Genomic DNA, 13,722 nt, shown 5'->3' on the forward strand with positions numbered 1-13,722 from the left:
CTGCTGAATCTGTCAACGCTTTATTGACAGCGTAATATTCAAGTTAATGTTCTGTTCTGCTTATCTCGATGATATTATTTTCTCACTGGATGAAAATTCCCATAACATGCATATCAAACAAGTTATTGACACACTTTTTGTAAACCCTCATCGCCAGTTTTGTAAAAGCCTCCTCACTACTGCTGTGGAAGCCTAGTTCCCAGTATTGTTGTGGTAGGCTGAGTTTGCGAGTTAGTGAAACGGCTTCAGGTGCGGTACACTACTAAGACAATTTCTCCCTGCCACTATTGCACAGCTATGTCCCAGTGTCAGGTAACAGGATAAGAGACGGGAGGTTCTACAACACTTCAATAAATTAGTAACTAAGTCGCAAAAAAGAGTTACAAAGGTTTACTTATCTTTGTGACTTGCTGAATAAGAAGTCTGTACCACTGCATGTTGTATAACACAATAAAGGCCCTTTGTTTACGACGGCTGTCTGTTTACTTCTAATGGTTCGGTAAACGACGTTCCCTGTCTAATGTCAGCCCTGAACGATGATCTATAACCAAGTGGGTGAGAGCTGCTCGTCTATCTTCCAAGTATGCCTCTGTCCTTTGTCGTCCGGTCATTGGCGCACTGTACTCGGCCGGCAACTGGCCGAGGCGAGGTCGATATCTTCATCCTCAGCGCCGCCCGCGGCGTTGGTGGAACTCGCGCAAGTGGTGAATCACTATGGCACTGGCACCAGCTCAAATCTTTGTGTCTTTGCCCTGGCGGTGTCTTGTTAAGACGGCAAAGCAACTCTGGCAGCTAAACCTACCAAAAAAGAATAATGCCTGCTCTGACAAAAAGAAGTCTGTTCCCTTGGCCACATAGTAAACACTTCCTTAATTTGCCCTACCCCTCATCACATAGAGGGCATGCAACAAGTGCCTGGGCAGTAGAACTATCATGAGTATGCCCGTTTTTAGGCATGGTTAATTTTTACTTCCAGCACCTTCTGCAGGCAGCTTGTTTTCAGACAACATTCAAGTGCTCAGCGGCAAAAACAATACAGGAGACACACTGACGAACAGTCTTGCTCGAGACACTGTTTTGCTGCCCCCCTCACTGGCATCCAGTTCACAAAACAGTGGATGCTATTGTCCTACAACAAGAAGTGGGGGGTGTTCAACAGCCACTCCATTTTTTTCTTGTTGAAGCTCCCGCCTTTGCAATGCAAGTGGTCAGTGTATCATCGAGAGCTACTAGCAGTTATGAAGCAGTAAGTTACTTCTAGCAAGACACCAAGGTGATTATTCACATGGACCACTGACTGCTTACAGCCTCATCCAAAACTCTTCCAAGGACACTTTCCCCCAACAGTTTTGGCACTTGGATTACATCGCACAGTTTATCACCAATGTCCGCAATATGAAAGGTGTAGAAAATGTCTTGGCATATTACCTCTTGTGCATCAAGACCATGTCATCCCACTTTGACTATAAGACCAGCAGTTACAGGCCTGTCTTCATGATGCCTCTACGAAGATCTGGACAAACTTCAGCCTATTCTGGCGTCATCTGTCTGATCCTCTGAGACGCCTCACAAAAACAGACATACCCCCTTTATTTCTCAACCATTTTGACAAGTCATCTTCAACCTGTTACATAACTTGGAACACCCCAGTGTATGTTCAATTACAAACCTGGTGATGGACCATTCTATATGGCCTAATGTGGGGGGAGTGTAAGCTCTAGACTTGTACATACTTTCCAAGCTAAAGGTGCAAGGTATCATGTCAAGCTGAACTGCACCTAGGTTGCTTTGAAATATCATAAGGACATTTCCAGCATGTGCACAGGCCCACTTCCAATCTCTGACAACGATCGGTACAGCCTTTCAGTGATCAACTGCATCACTCGATGGGTAGAAGCTGTACTGCTTAAGGATATTATAGCCGAATCCACTGTCCCACATGGACTTCGTGCTTTGGAAGTCTTACGTCCATGACTGATCTTGGTCAGCAGACTCAATCAACTCTTTTCCTAGAGCTGTACAACGTGGTTGGCACCTGTCGATTTAGAATGACAATGTATCACCCAGAGCAACAGGTTCATTGAGTGGTGGCATTGCACCTCGAATGTAGCTCTCATGTGCCATGGTGGACTCTCGATAGAGCCTCTACCATAGTTACTCCTGGAACTGTGTATGGTCCACGAACATGACCCTGGAGCTTTGCTCACTGATGTTTTGTATGGTGAAGTGCTCAACTTGCTCACTGACTGTGTTCCAACAACTGTTGGTTACGTCTCCCAACCTGGTCTCAAGAGTTGAATGCCACATTACCCATCTTCACATACCTTCCCCTCGTCCTCACTCTGCACCTAAGATATTTCTCCACAAGGCTCTAAAAAATTGCAAGTTTGTTATGTTATGCGATGACACAATTTGACCAGTTTTCCAACACCCATACTCGGGTCCCCACAGGTACTTCAATGGGACAGCTATGCCTTTGACATACTATAACTTGGGAAACCAATATCAGTGTCCGTCAATCACCTTAAGCCAGAGTGGGCTCTGCAGGATGCTTTACCAGGCAATGACCGCTTCCAACAGCCTCCAACTACTCCATCTGATGACACGCCACCTGAGACGTGCCCCTGGGCTTTTGAGCTGCACATTGATGTCATAAATTTCTTCTCGAATTCCTTATCATCAAGTTGCTCGACAACTTCATCCTTACTGGTCAGCATTCATACCACAGATGGCTCTGTCATTTCAGGAGAACCTTTAAGATACTGCTCAACATCGATACCGCAGCTCTCACCTCCTGCTTCTCTGCCAATAGTTTTCTCACCATCACGGCTCTCCACCTGCCTTCTTTGGATAACACACCTTCACCGACACCCTCTGCCCCCGTGAGCTTTCTGTCCTCGCCCCAAACACAACAACTGCTGCATCACACAATGCCTTTATGATTATCACCTGTACACAATGCAATAAGCACCGCATCCTCTCACTGGCTCCACCAGAGATGACAACTCACATCCACGGGGCACCATGATGACTTCACCACCTTCATGTTGTCTTGTCACCTTCTGCACTCCTCGCATCTCCTCTCACAGTGCCTGCACTATCACTAACAGAAAAGAGGGGGGCGAGGGTGTGTTGTGGGTCCTCCGTGACAATAAACAGTAACGCTGCTAGTCGAATTAGAACACATACATGAATGATCTCTGAAAGACAGTTTGGGCAATGCCTTCAAGCAGTGAGGACGTAGATCTATCGTACCAACTTTGATATGATGCAGTGTGCACTTATTCAGATACAGGTTGCATTCTTTTACATTCCACACCCCATCTACAGTAGAGCACTACAAGTCCTTTTGTTTCCAGCTTTTCAACTGCAATGATAGAGTGGAACATAAACCTCTTTTGTAAGAAATTAGTTTCCAGCTGTTTCCTCTTGCCAGATTGCATTGCTGCTTTCTGGGGTTTTCACCCATCAGCTTGTTAATGCTAACAATACAGCAGAACTGGTTTTAAATGGTATGAGTAGAAAAATTTTCCTCTGCCCCTTTTATCCTTGTAGTCATCATAGTATCCTTATGCTCATACAATGAAATTTTCATTTATATACAACATAATTTTCAGAAGAGACTAATAAGATTAAATATTTATTTACTTTAAATCTGGTAAGGTCCCCAATTTCTTACTTTTTGTTGTGCGTTTTACGCTAATCATTTGTACCAATACCCAGAAGGATCATTCCATGTCAAGTGCCCTAAATTTAACCCTCTACAATTTGGATGAAATTTTTACAGAATGTATGCATGGGTCTTACATAAAGTCATACCAAATTACAGTGTGATAAGTAGTATGGTGAGGTACTAGCCACACTTGTAAAGGCCAGGATTTCATATTGCGAAAGATCTGAATAAATCACAAAGTTTGCTTTACTGAGTCTAACGATCCAATGGATTTCCCATACAAAGGCGACACCAAGCAGAAAACAGTCATCAGGAATGCCACAAGACAGCAAGATATTGGCTCGCAGAAATATCATACCTTCTGGATGTCATCTGTCTGACTACATGAGAAATATTCCAGATATGAACTATTCTTATAGTGTAAAGCATAGCTAATGCTTTCTTTTCTATTTGCCAATAATTCAAAGAGGTATCAAACTGAGACAGGTTGCTCCAAGACATCTGAACTTCTGGGCGGAAAAGCTGCACCTAAGCCTTAATGGGATTTATCAGCTACTACTATCAACATCTTTCCTGGTGTGTATGTGTTGAAGCATGGTGCCAGTCTTATACATTTCAGCATTTGGAACACTTATTTGCACATATGGGAATGGATTTCCATACAGATTGCTGTTGAGCTCTGGCCATGATCACGCCTGGGTCCCAGTCATTGCTTGACTGAAAGCTGCAGTCATTATATTATTAGTTCATCAGTGCCATCATAATCCATGGCATGTCTATGTGAGGTGCATTGTTCTGCTACAGCAGACTTTGTCGGTTGTTTGCTGCCCATGTTGCTTATATGCTCATTGCACCTCTCCTGTACCATCCGGATAGTCTGGCAAGGTATATGGTAAACTCCCGATTTCCAGAGACCCAGGTCATCCTTGACTGATCCCAACAAGGCTGGTAAGCAAAACATGCACTTCATGTTATGTTTCCATGCTATTATGATATGGTGTATTCCTGATGTAGGATAAATGCTGTCATAACAGATTTCTCTTCATCTGCAGCAGGCTGTGGTCTTGGCTTCTTTGGTCTTACGACATGTTGTATATGATGGTTTTCATAACTGTTCATATGAAACACGATCTTTAGGTGCTGCAGTTTGTTTGCTGGACTGTCATGTTCCAAGATTTCATGTGTTCTGAGCACTAGTGTGCTTAGGACACTTTTCCATTGTGAAGAGGCATGACAGCTGAAGGTATGCAACTAGAATAGCTGTATGTCAGTTTACAGTAGGCACTGTGTCCTAGTGGGCCATCCCCACTGGTCTCCAATTGACTTCATGAACACATCAAAGAATTGAAGTTCATTATTTTCTATCTCCATCGTGAATTTGATGTTCTGGTGCAGCGAATTCAGCTGTTGCAGAAATATTGTGTGTGATGTCATCCATGTACATATCGAAAAAGTATGAAGACTTGCAGGCTGCCAAGTCCAGGGCTGCTTCTTCAGATGTCCCAATAAACACATTGGCGAACTACTGGTGATACCGTGCACCCTATTATTAGTATGTCTATTTGTTCTTAGTATTTTTCATTAAATAGAAGTAGATCAATGTAACTACGAATTCAGACAGTTTCATTAGTGCCGGCCCAAACTTTTCTCCTATGAGGCTTAGGGAGTCTCTCGGACGTACACTTGTAGAGAGAGATACAACACTGAAAACCATCAAGAGGTCCTCTTGGTCCAGTCAAAAGTTCTGGAGCTCCTGGATGATATGGGATGAATTTCATATGTGGTACCGGCATTTGTGCACAAAAGGTAAATTGGGTCGAGTGGATGTTAGGTAGTCCATAAAGCCTACATGGCATAACTGGTTGTGGACAAAGTCTCTTCAGCGTCTTCTTATCTGGAAATGTATTATAGAGAAGCTCTATGATCTTCCGCTTTACTCAGTTGGTATAATAATTTTCATTTTTCCTGAAGCCATTATCATCTAATGGGTTGTATGTTTTTTGCTTATATATTTGATGTAGCAACAGGACCATGCAGTTCTCTTTGTCTGCTGGTACGCAGCAGAAAAATTGTCAGTCATTAGGAAAGCCTAAAGACAGCAAGAAGTCTGCTTGCTGAAAAATCACACCTTCTGGACAATGCCACCCAGTACAATACATCATATGGCCACAACATTGTGCCCTATTTCTCAGTTCTTACAACAATATGATTTTTTATAAAGCAACAGAAAAGCACACAAATGTCAATACGTTATTTCAGCTTCACATGGCTCAAAATCCAGCAATTGGTAAGGATGACAAAACCCGTTTAAAATTAGACCTGGCCTTGCAGGGAAAATTAAATAGTTTTTCAGTTATGGTACATACCATTGTCGAAGTGATGAGCAATTATAGTTTTGCCACAGTAGAAACATTCTTATAGGTTCACCTGAGAGAAACCCAGCAGCAGAATGTAATTACACAGTTTCTTAATCTATTAACCTTAAGTTTTTGGGGTTCATGGTGGTAGAGGAACTATCAAATTTCCCATGCATCCTCACAAAGTATTGTTTTTAAGGGTTGGAGAGCAGAACAAAACTTCAGTTATTAACAATTCTGTACCTCTAATCACAACAGACTATCAACCACTTAACCCCAGGGCCAGAGGGAACATCCGAAGGCACTCATAATAACGGAAAGATACAAACAATTTGGAATGGCCAGTTATACGGCAATATCTCCACAGCTGTTAACTGTACTAGTTACAGAAACTAGCTTAATTTTTCAGATACGTTTCTGGTTACAAGCACAGTTATGCCACTTTTTTTTTACTCAATGTCTTGTGCACAATTCATTTATGGTTACTAACACTGGAGATGGTAGCCACAAGACAAAACAACACAAATAAATTATTTATTTTTCTTGTTTTAAGCACTACATTCGTGAAACAGTTTTGATTCCAAGCAGATAGAAACACTTCTCCATAACGAGAGCAACAGCTTCACACAGCAGCAGTCTTCCCATATTTATTGCTTTAATCTCACCTGGAACAAACACTTTATGTTAGTATGCAATAAAGTTTGCTTTTTACTTGTAATTTATTTTAAAATTGTATAGTATACACATATCACATCGGGGGGGAGGGGGGGGGGGGGGGGGGGAAGGAAAGGAGAGAAGAGGATAACATCAAAGGTAAACCCCGCAATATATTTAACTATCTGTTATAACACTACATTTTATTGCTTAAGCTTAAGCTCCCCTCTCACATACTCCCCTCCCCCCTACGACATTTCATAATTAAAAAGTTATTTTAATAATATCAAGCACAACTCCCTCTATTGGTTCATCTTTACTGGAGCAGCCTTCAAATGACTTGACAATGGGCAGCAATGGACACAGCAGTGGGATACAAATATTTCCATTGTAATAACACACCGTAAATTTGAAAACTGAAGTTCAGACTTATTTCTGTCAGTTTGTTACAAGTTGTTATAATGTCAAAACACACGGCAAAATATAAGTTAAATTCATTATTTTACACCAATCGAAATAGAGTGAAAGCTGCTGGAAGATATTTCTCCATACATCCTAATTCAATATGGTACTGGCAGAGAAAAAAATATAAACTCATGGCTACAAAGGGAAGCTCCAAACCTATCCATGGGCCTGAAAACAGGGAAATATCCCGAAATTTATAATGGTGTAATTGGCTATGTCAATGAATTTCAGAATGATCGTTGTGCTGTCTCTTACGAAACAATTCTGCTGTGGCTGCCCACTTCATACATCATAGCACCTACTGCATCGGCATCCCACTTCACGTCCAAGCACCTTGAGTGGCCAGCATCACAGGGCATATATTCACCAGGAGAGCCTGTGTTGTCTGTGCTGTCAACACAAATATTTAATGGAGTCACAACACAACACAACATCAGACCTCCATGAACGGCTGCCAGGGAGCGCTACCCATTCACGGAGCCTGCAGAACAGCTTCACCAGAGGTCGCAGCTAGCCCAGGAACTACTTTGATATGCCAGGCATGTGACCGCAAATAGTTCTGGCAGATACATTCGCCAACCGGGTTTATAGGGTGGCACACTGCCAGCAAAGGGCAGTTCAATGAACCGCTTAGAAGTATACAGAGCTGCCATCCCGGCAGCCATGGCCAGATGCCTCTTCCAGGTGGCCGATCTCTTGCAGATGGACTTGGTATAGTCGAAGAACATCTTGACATTGTTTTGTGTGTGTGTGTGTGTGTGTGTGTGTGTGTGTGTGTGATGATCCGCAGTTGGAACCGAGTCTGTTGTTCTTCTGCAGATTGCATTATTGTTTCGTTCTAGTGAGTCCAATGAACTGTTTTGGACTTGTGTTTACTGCATTTCTATTCTGCTAGTGCAAATACTTCAGATTCAGAACAATGCTTGTGAGATAGCTGCTATGCTGAACAGTAACAGAAAGAATTTTAAAGCAAGCGTTGGTTGGTCAAATCTCAATCTACAAAGGAGAACATCTTTGTGCCAGCATTTACCTCAACACTACATAGATAAGGTAAGCAAGTTCCACTGTAATGTAACACAAGTGCAACAGCGATATGAGTATTTGCGCTCCTAGGTTGGTAACACTGACAAGACAGCAGTGTCTGACACGTTGCATAACACCACTGTTACTCCAACTGGCTCAAAAAGTGTCCTTGGGAAGACAACTGAAGCAGAGATTATTAAAATGCACAGTGACCCTGTGCATTGCAGGAGACAGCAATAAACTTCCACAGTACACCAAAGGATACCACCACATATGGCATTCACTTGCGAGTTCAGGAAAAGAGCTGAATGATAGAAGATTTGATGGTGGATTGATTGGAAAAAGTCTAGGAAAGATGACCAGGGGTATTATTACACAGGAAGCCCCTTCTTGTCCTATCCTAGACAGCTTCCAGGATCACCTTGTGGAAGCTGTAAAGGAGAAAATGAAACAGATTAAGCCCCATCCTGTCTTCATCCCTGGAGATTTAACACCCATTCTTCAATCTCTAGATGTCAGCATCAACAATCCTTTCAAAGAACATTTTCGAGACACCTGTATTCAGAATGGACTGCAGTGGGAACTCATCACATGACTCCAGGAGGAAATATAAGGAAGCCAGCAATACCGATGATGTACAGGTAGTTAATCAGTGCAAGGGAGAAAATTAGTGTCGATATCGTTAAGAAGAGTTTTTAAAAACATAGAATTTCTTGTGTCATTGATAGTGAAACAGTGAAAATGAAGAAGATAATATGTTATCTGAGTCTAAAAATAGTGATGACAGCGATGAAAGTGAAGCCACAAAATAGTGAGAGAAAAGCAACAATGAAACAATGCATTGTTGCTTTTCATTGTAGACATAATGAAACCATGGTATGAATCCAGTTCTTTTTTGTTAATTAAAATAAATACTGGTAGGTACCACTTTTTTTCACAATTACTGTAAATACAACTTTTACCTACCTAATACAGTGTTTCCCTTCCTTTCTGAATTCCTAGAAGCACCACTCTACTACTCACTTAATTCCCTCCCTAGTGTTTTCAAGAAATTTTTTCAAGGAAAAAGGGAGGGTATTATGCAATAAAATGCAGTACATATAGTGCTTAGTTTTCTGTCAAATTTATTGAAGCATACACTATTATTAAATTTATTTGTTGATTGTTTGCTGAATCATTTAAAAGATCTAATGTACAAAATTTATGTGTTCGATGAAATCAAGCAACAGAAATATAAGTACGTGCAAAACTCACTTTGGGAAATACATGAATAAATGCAAAGTCCAACTTTCACATGCCTGCTGACAATAGTTAAAACAACTGTAAGACAGTCACTATTGGCAAAACAAGAAACAAGACAGCCGAAGCAGTGCATAACACAATAAACAAACGCCACAATGTGTAACATTTCTTCTTTATGAATTTCATAAAGGATAGCATGTTTTACAATAATGCAAACTAGCTTCCAAGAACTCATGTTAGCAGTCTGGCACTGATTTGCCAAGCAACACAATAGAACAGTTATCACAAGCTGGAGAATTTTTCTTTTAACCAGTATAACTTTTACTGTAATGTGTTATCTTTGTCAGTCCCACTCACAGGATAGAAATGTTCGATGGCAATAATTACTCTTTTGGAGCTGGGAATTTCTTTTTTCTCTCACTGTGTAATTTACTGTTGCTGGCAGCTTCCAAGCTTATGATCTGCTCACATATACAGGGGTTGGACAAAAATATGGAAAAACCATCAGAAATGCGTAGTTGAAGATAAATGCAGATGATAGCCAAGTCCACAGACTACACTGTTGTGTCCAACCACAAATGGCACCTGTGCAAGATCCTCAATAAACTGCAATGTCAGTCGTGGTCAGAACAGTGTTCTGCGTAGTTGTGAGGGCACTATGTTGGAGTTAAGTGACTCCAATTGTGGGGAAATAGTTGGTGCTTGTCTGGTGGGTGCTTCCGTAGCCACAGTATGTGAAGTGTTTGGTTTTTCAAGAGAGACTGTATTATGTGCATATACCACATAACGGGAAAACAGAAAAAAATCATCCACTAAGTCACAACACGGACAAACATGTGATGAGTGATCGCGGCAGATGATCACTGAAGACAATGTGACGAAAAATAAAAGAGCAACAGATGCAAAATCACTGCAGAACTGAATTGTCACACTTGTGAACCCTGTCAGCTCCAAAACAACACAAAGGGAGCTTCATATGCAGGAGAAGTCAGGGCAAGCTGGAATTCTAAAATGCTCATCAGTGATGCAAATGCCCATCAATGGAAGAAAGTCATTTGGTCATTTGGCTGACAAGGGGACCATACGAGTTTCTCCTCACTGATTTGATTCATATTGACAGGGTATGTCAGAGCATAACTAGAATTTCAACTATGTAAACAGGACACAATTCCCTACCATTTTCTATGCTATTGAGATGTAAAATTTTAGGCCTGCTTACAGACTTCGTAGGATCACTTAGTAACCATGGAGTCCCTAGCCGAGCATATAAACACTAAGTTTTTTATGCACAAGGTCTCTGGAGCAAATCTCGCTGTCACTTCTAACTTTTGAAGAAATCTGCATCAGTATTCGATGACATGCTACGATATGTGTGATTGGTGCAAAACTGTGGGACGACTGAGAAATGTTCACGAATGTAAACCAAGGTTGTTTTGCAATTGAAAAACCCATGCCCAAAGAAAAATTAAGGTTGTTTAGCAATATAAACATTGAAAAACCCATGCCCATGGAAAAATTTGGCATTCATTGGACATGCTGTACGTCACAATAATTACTGTTTTCCATTATCCTATGATCAGTATCATCCTGATTTGTGGAGTGCTTCATAGATTACACATTATACTCGTCACAAATGTAGCTGCAATAATAATAATATGCGTATCATTAAATTTGGATAATTTGCACAGTCTTAACACAACTGTTGTTATAATTACATGGAAATAAAAAAAGGACCAGTGGCAAGGATCCAGAGACTGCATGCTTATGAAACTAAGTGCTGACTCTCTTAACTGCGACTCACTGCCCCCTTAGGCAGTACTGTAAGTAAGCATGCCTAAAAGTTTCTAATTAAATTTTCTTGAAACTGGTTAATAGCTGCGTCTTCCCGCTTCAGGTCCTAGTCGTGTGCGACATACACTGTCAATACAAATAAATTCGGTCAGTGGAAGTTCGTGTGGTCCCCCTGTGTGAATTTACGTCCCAAGACTGAAACATAACAGGCATTTGGTGCTGATTCGGGCAGCCAATTGTGGTATTCCATGGGCCCCATGATTACTTTGCAAGGTCACATTACTACCAACGATTATGTGACCATTTTGTCTATCAGGTCCATTCCATGGTGCAACGTTTATTCCCCAGTAGTGATGCTGTGTTCCACAATGGCAGGGACCCTTTTACCACAGCTTGCATTGTCCAGGACTGGTTCTAAGAGCACAAGGATGAGTTGTCGCATCTTCCCTGACAATCACAGTCACCAGACTTCAATATTACTGAGCCCTGATGGTCTACTTTGGAGAGACCGGTATGTGACCGCTATCACTACCTTAACTGGCCACTGTTTTACAGGAGGAATGGTTTAAGGTTCCCTTGAAAACCATACAGGACTTGTATTTATCCATTCCAAGACAATTGGAAGCTGTTCTGAACACCAAAAATATTCCTACACCATGTTATGCTGCTAATGTGTTTGGCGTTTCCATATTTTTGCCCGCCCCGTGTATTTTAACCCCTATCATTTTGAAACAGAGCGAACATGCCATTTACCAGCATCTCAGTAGTTCCATCAGATGTGCTATACTGGTAATGTCCACTGCATGTATTAGATTCCAAAACAGAACCTGGGAGTTTAAATTTATTTCACTGGTTTGACAGTTCACCTTTTTCTTGCACGATTATCATCTGTTTATGATAATTTCTCCTACACACCCCAATCCTCCTGCTATCACTCACACACTTCTCTTCATTCCCTGGTTTGTCATTTCACATTATTCCTTTTCTTATTGGTTTCTTTCTCCTCCAACAACCTATTTTTTTTTTAACGCTTTGTGGTTTTATTTACACACATGTACAAACACACGGATGCATGTGCACATGACACTCACATGCACTATCCCCCCCACCACACACACACACACACACACACACACACACACACACACACACACATACACGCTGCTGGCATTGTAGCCTGTAGCTCAACTGGGGAAAGGATTATGTTGGCTGGAGTGGGCAAGGAGAGAAAGGAGGAGGAGAGAGGGAGGGTCGGAGAGGGATAGCAGCCAGCTGGGAGGTAAAAATAGCACATGCACAGGAGTGGAGTGCAGGAGTACTGAAAGGCAGCAACTGCACGGGACAAAATGTGGCAAGGGCACCAGCATAAGCAAGCTCGTGTGATACATAATGAAGATTACACAGAAGAGTGGTATGAGTAGGAGAGACAGAAAAAGGACTGGCACTATGGGGAACAGAGTGTGTGAGGTGCAAGATGAGTGAAGTTAGGGTTATAGGACGGGTGTGGAGGAAGGGGCTAGCAAAGATTGAAGCTAGGAAGACTACAAGACCATAGGATTTGTTGCAAGGACAATTCCCATCTACGTAATTTACAGAAGCTGGTGTTGGGGAGTGGAATCCAGACAGCACCTGTTGTAAAGCAGTGTGTTCTGTCACTAGATTGCTGATCCTGCTATTGCTCAAAGTTTGGCGGTGACAATTTATTTGGGTAGACAGTTCGTTGGTGGTCACAACCACATAAAATGCTGTGCAAAAACTGCAGCAGAGTCTGTATAAAACATGACTGCTTCCATAGGTGCCCCTGCTTGTTATAAGAAAGGATAATTCCATGATGAGATAGACTAGTGTGTGTTGGATGGGTACATCAGACAGGTCCTGTCTCTGGGTCTACCACACGGGTCATGGGTATGACCCATATGGCAAGGGGTTACAAGTTGGTGTGGTGTATGGAAGACATAAGATTTTGCATAGATTGGACTCTGAGCTCTCTTTCATCCACAGCCTCAATAATTTTTTTCTGATCCGTTTCACATTCTCCTGCTCAGTCCAATCTGCCACTTTCCTGGATGTTGAACTCAACCTCTCTGATGTCTCCCCCCATACTGCTGTCCATACCACACCATTAACTGTACTTGCATTGTGAAAGCTGTCATCCCTTCCATGCCAAAAATTACTTTCATATAGCCTGACCACCCAAGGATTGTGCAACTGCAATGAAATGAAATCCCTTGCCCAGTATGCTGAAAGCCTTACTAAGGCCATCACAGACACGACTATCCTCCAAACCTAGTCTGCATAAAAATTTCCTGCACCATATCCTCATACTCTCTCTCTAATCTTTTGACAACACCAAAGGATCAGCTACAAAGTAATGTCCTCTTCAGCACTCAATATAATCCTGGACTGAGATAAATGAACCATATCCTTTGCTAGGGCTTCAACTATTTATCATCATGCAGGGAAATTAATACACTACTCACAAGCTTTACCGTTCCTCCTCCAGTGATACCAATTCCA

At 41.8% G+C, this 13,722-nt stretch overlaps 2 protein-coding genes across 4 annotated transcripts in view; both read right to left on the minus strand.

Moving 5' to 3' along the window:
* The window catches only part of LOC126267767 (E3 ubiquitin-protein ligase Zswim2-like), a 101,392-nt gene extending 98,315 nt beyond the window's left edge, over positions 1 to 3,077 (minus strand). The window contains exons 1-2 of the mRNA XM_049973071.1: positions 3,011 to 3,077; positions 2,860 to 2,918 (exon numbers count right to left, since the gene is read on the minus strand). Of these exons, the coding sequence (XP_049829028.1) occupies positions 2,860 to 2,918; positions 3,011 to 3,077 (126 nt within the window). The remainder of the gene's footprint in view (positions 1 to 2,859; positions 2,919 to 3,010) is intronic.
* A 3,471-nt stretch (positions 3,078 to 6,548) lies between these two features.
* The window catches only part of LOC126365812 (arginine--tRNA ligase, cytoplasmic), a 141,410-nt gene continuing 134,236 nt past the window's right edge, over positions 6,549 to 13,722 (minus strand). For all 3 annotated transcript variants that reach the window (XM_050008403.1, XM_050008402.1, XM_050008404.1), the window contains one exon: positions 6,549 to 6,695. In XM_050008403.1, the coding sequence (XP_049864360.1) occupies positions 6,586 to 6,695 (110 nt within the window). In that variant the 3' untranslated portion in view covers positions 6,549 to 6,585. The remainder of the gene's footprint in view (positions 6,696 to 13,722) is intronic.

The sequence above is a fragment of the Schistocerca gregaria genome, chromosome 4, assembly GCF_023897955.1.
Source record: "Schistocerca gregaria isolate iqSchGreg1 chromosome 4, iqSchGreg1.2, whole genome shotgun sequence".
Lineage (NCBI taxonomy): Eukaryota > Metazoa > Arthropoda > Insecta > Orthoptera > Acrididae > Schistocerca > Schistocerca gregaria.